Source organism: Austrofundulus limnaeus, unplaced genomic scaffold (genome assembly GCF_001266775.1).
Source record: "Austrofundulus limnaeus strain Quisiro unplaced genomic scaffold, Austrofundulus_limnaeus-1.0 Scaffold465, whole genome shotgun sequence".
NCBI lineage: Eukaryota > Metazoa > Chordata > Actinopteri > Cyprinodontiformes > Rivulidae > Austrofundulus > Austrofundulus limnaeus.
In genome coordinates, this window is record NW_013952867.1 from 386,398 (window position 1) to 388,172 (window position 1,775).

General features: G+C 42.4%; 1 protein-coding gene across 1 annotated transcript in view; it reads left to right on the forward strand.

Moving 5' to 3' along the window:
• LOC106529781 (tyrosine-protein kinase Fyn) overlaps positions 1 to 1,775 on the forward strand; it is a gene marked incomplete at its 5' end in the record, with an annotated part of 36,131 nt that overhangs the window by 15,964 nt on the left and 18,392 nt on the right. Inside the window, 1 exon segment of the mRNA XM_014025283.1 lies at positions 589 to 738. Coding sequence (XP_013880737.1) covers positions 589 to 738 — 150 coding nt within the window.

Sequence of the window (1,775 nt, forward strand, 5' to 3'; positions counted from 1 at the left end):
AAATAGTTATCCCTTCGTTCCGTCTAAGTCGCTGTGGCCTTGGGCAAGACACTTCACCCGCCTTGCCTACTGATGGTGGTCAGAGTGTCCGGTGGCGCCGGTGCATGGCAGCCCCACCTCTGTCAGTGTGCCCCAGGGCAGCTGTGGCTACAGTGTAGTTTGCCATCATCAGTGTGTGAATGTGAGTGTGAATGGGTGAATGTCTGTTAGTGTAACGCGCTTTGGGGTCCGGAGGGACTAGAAAAGCGCTCTATAAGTTAAGTACCATTTACCATTTAAAGATGTCTCAGGCATCAACCACTGGGAATAGGTCCTGGTGCAGACCCAGAACTCAATGGAGGAATTATGTATCCTCTCTGGTCTGGAAACACCTGAGGTCCTCCAGGTAGTTCGAGAGGGATATATGGATTTCTATCCTGGACCTGTTGCCTCCATGACCCATGACAGATAACAGGTAGAAGATGGAGATGTTACCAACAGCCTGGACTCAAGCTGATAAATAATAACAGTTTTTACTGAGCAACAGACAGGTTGTTTTTGTAGTCATGAGTGTGTTTCACCTCACCAACTCATGATCTGTATCTCCAGGAGCCTTCTCTTTGTCCATACGGGATTGGGACGACGTGAAAGGTGATCATGTCAAGCACTATAAGATCCGTAAGCTGGACAGCGGTGGCTTCTATATCACCACCAGGGCTCAGTTTGATACGCTGCAGCAGCTGGTTCGGCACTACTCAGGTAACAGTCAGAGCTTTTCACTTAAATGTGTTGTTCTGGGGTGAGATGTCTGCTTCAGAATGTCTTTTTGTTGATTTCAATGTTTGAGGTATAAGGTTTGCATGAGAGCCAGCTGTACAGTGGAACGGGTTCTGAACTCTGCTGGGGTCTTTCTGTGTGGAGTTTGTATATTTTATCCATTCAGGTTTTCTCCTGGTATGAGTGAGTGTAAATGTCTAATACCAAAATAYCTTATGAACCAGAGTAGGGGTTTTAGTCTGGAATTAAATTCAGCAGAAAATATACATTCCAAAATGCAGGTCTTAGTTTATGCTGGACCCTGACGGACTGTCTCCTGTTCAAGATATATCTGAATTGAATCAATGGAACATCGAGAGGGTCCTCTCTGGACAGGTAACCAGTCAATCACAGGTCCACAAAACACAAGCAGACATCCACACCAACTGTGGGAAGAYCAGAGTACCTGGAGGAAATCCATGAATAGAACATGTATACATCACAAAAAAGACCCTGCCTGGGATCTGTTTGCTGTGAGGCAGCAGTTCTGACCAATGATTCCACCGTACAGCTCATCTCAAGATGAGTCTTTTTTCAGTTCCTCACTGCTACACTCAGCTGTTTCTTATTTGACTGGTTTATTTTTTCATTAAGTCAGTGCCTCCACAGGAAGCCATGATGCAGCAGGTCTGGGTGAAAATAGTCTGTTTAATAGTTCATCAACAAAATATTAAAATTTGAAGCACCAATTCAGGATGACAGTATGTTTTAGTCTGAATACCTGAAACACTTTATAATAACTTCACTACAGAAGTGATAAAGATTAAAAGGAACTTGTGGCCCTTCAGGTCTTTTTTCTACAATAATACGTAAAAATTAGGGATGCACCAATATGAAAATATTAGCCGATATTGATATCCAATATAATTATTGCTGTTATGGCTGATAACCGTTATTTACTGGTATATTACACAAACACACAAATTATTTACAGTTAGATCCATATATATTTGTATATTTGTATATATACAGTATATATA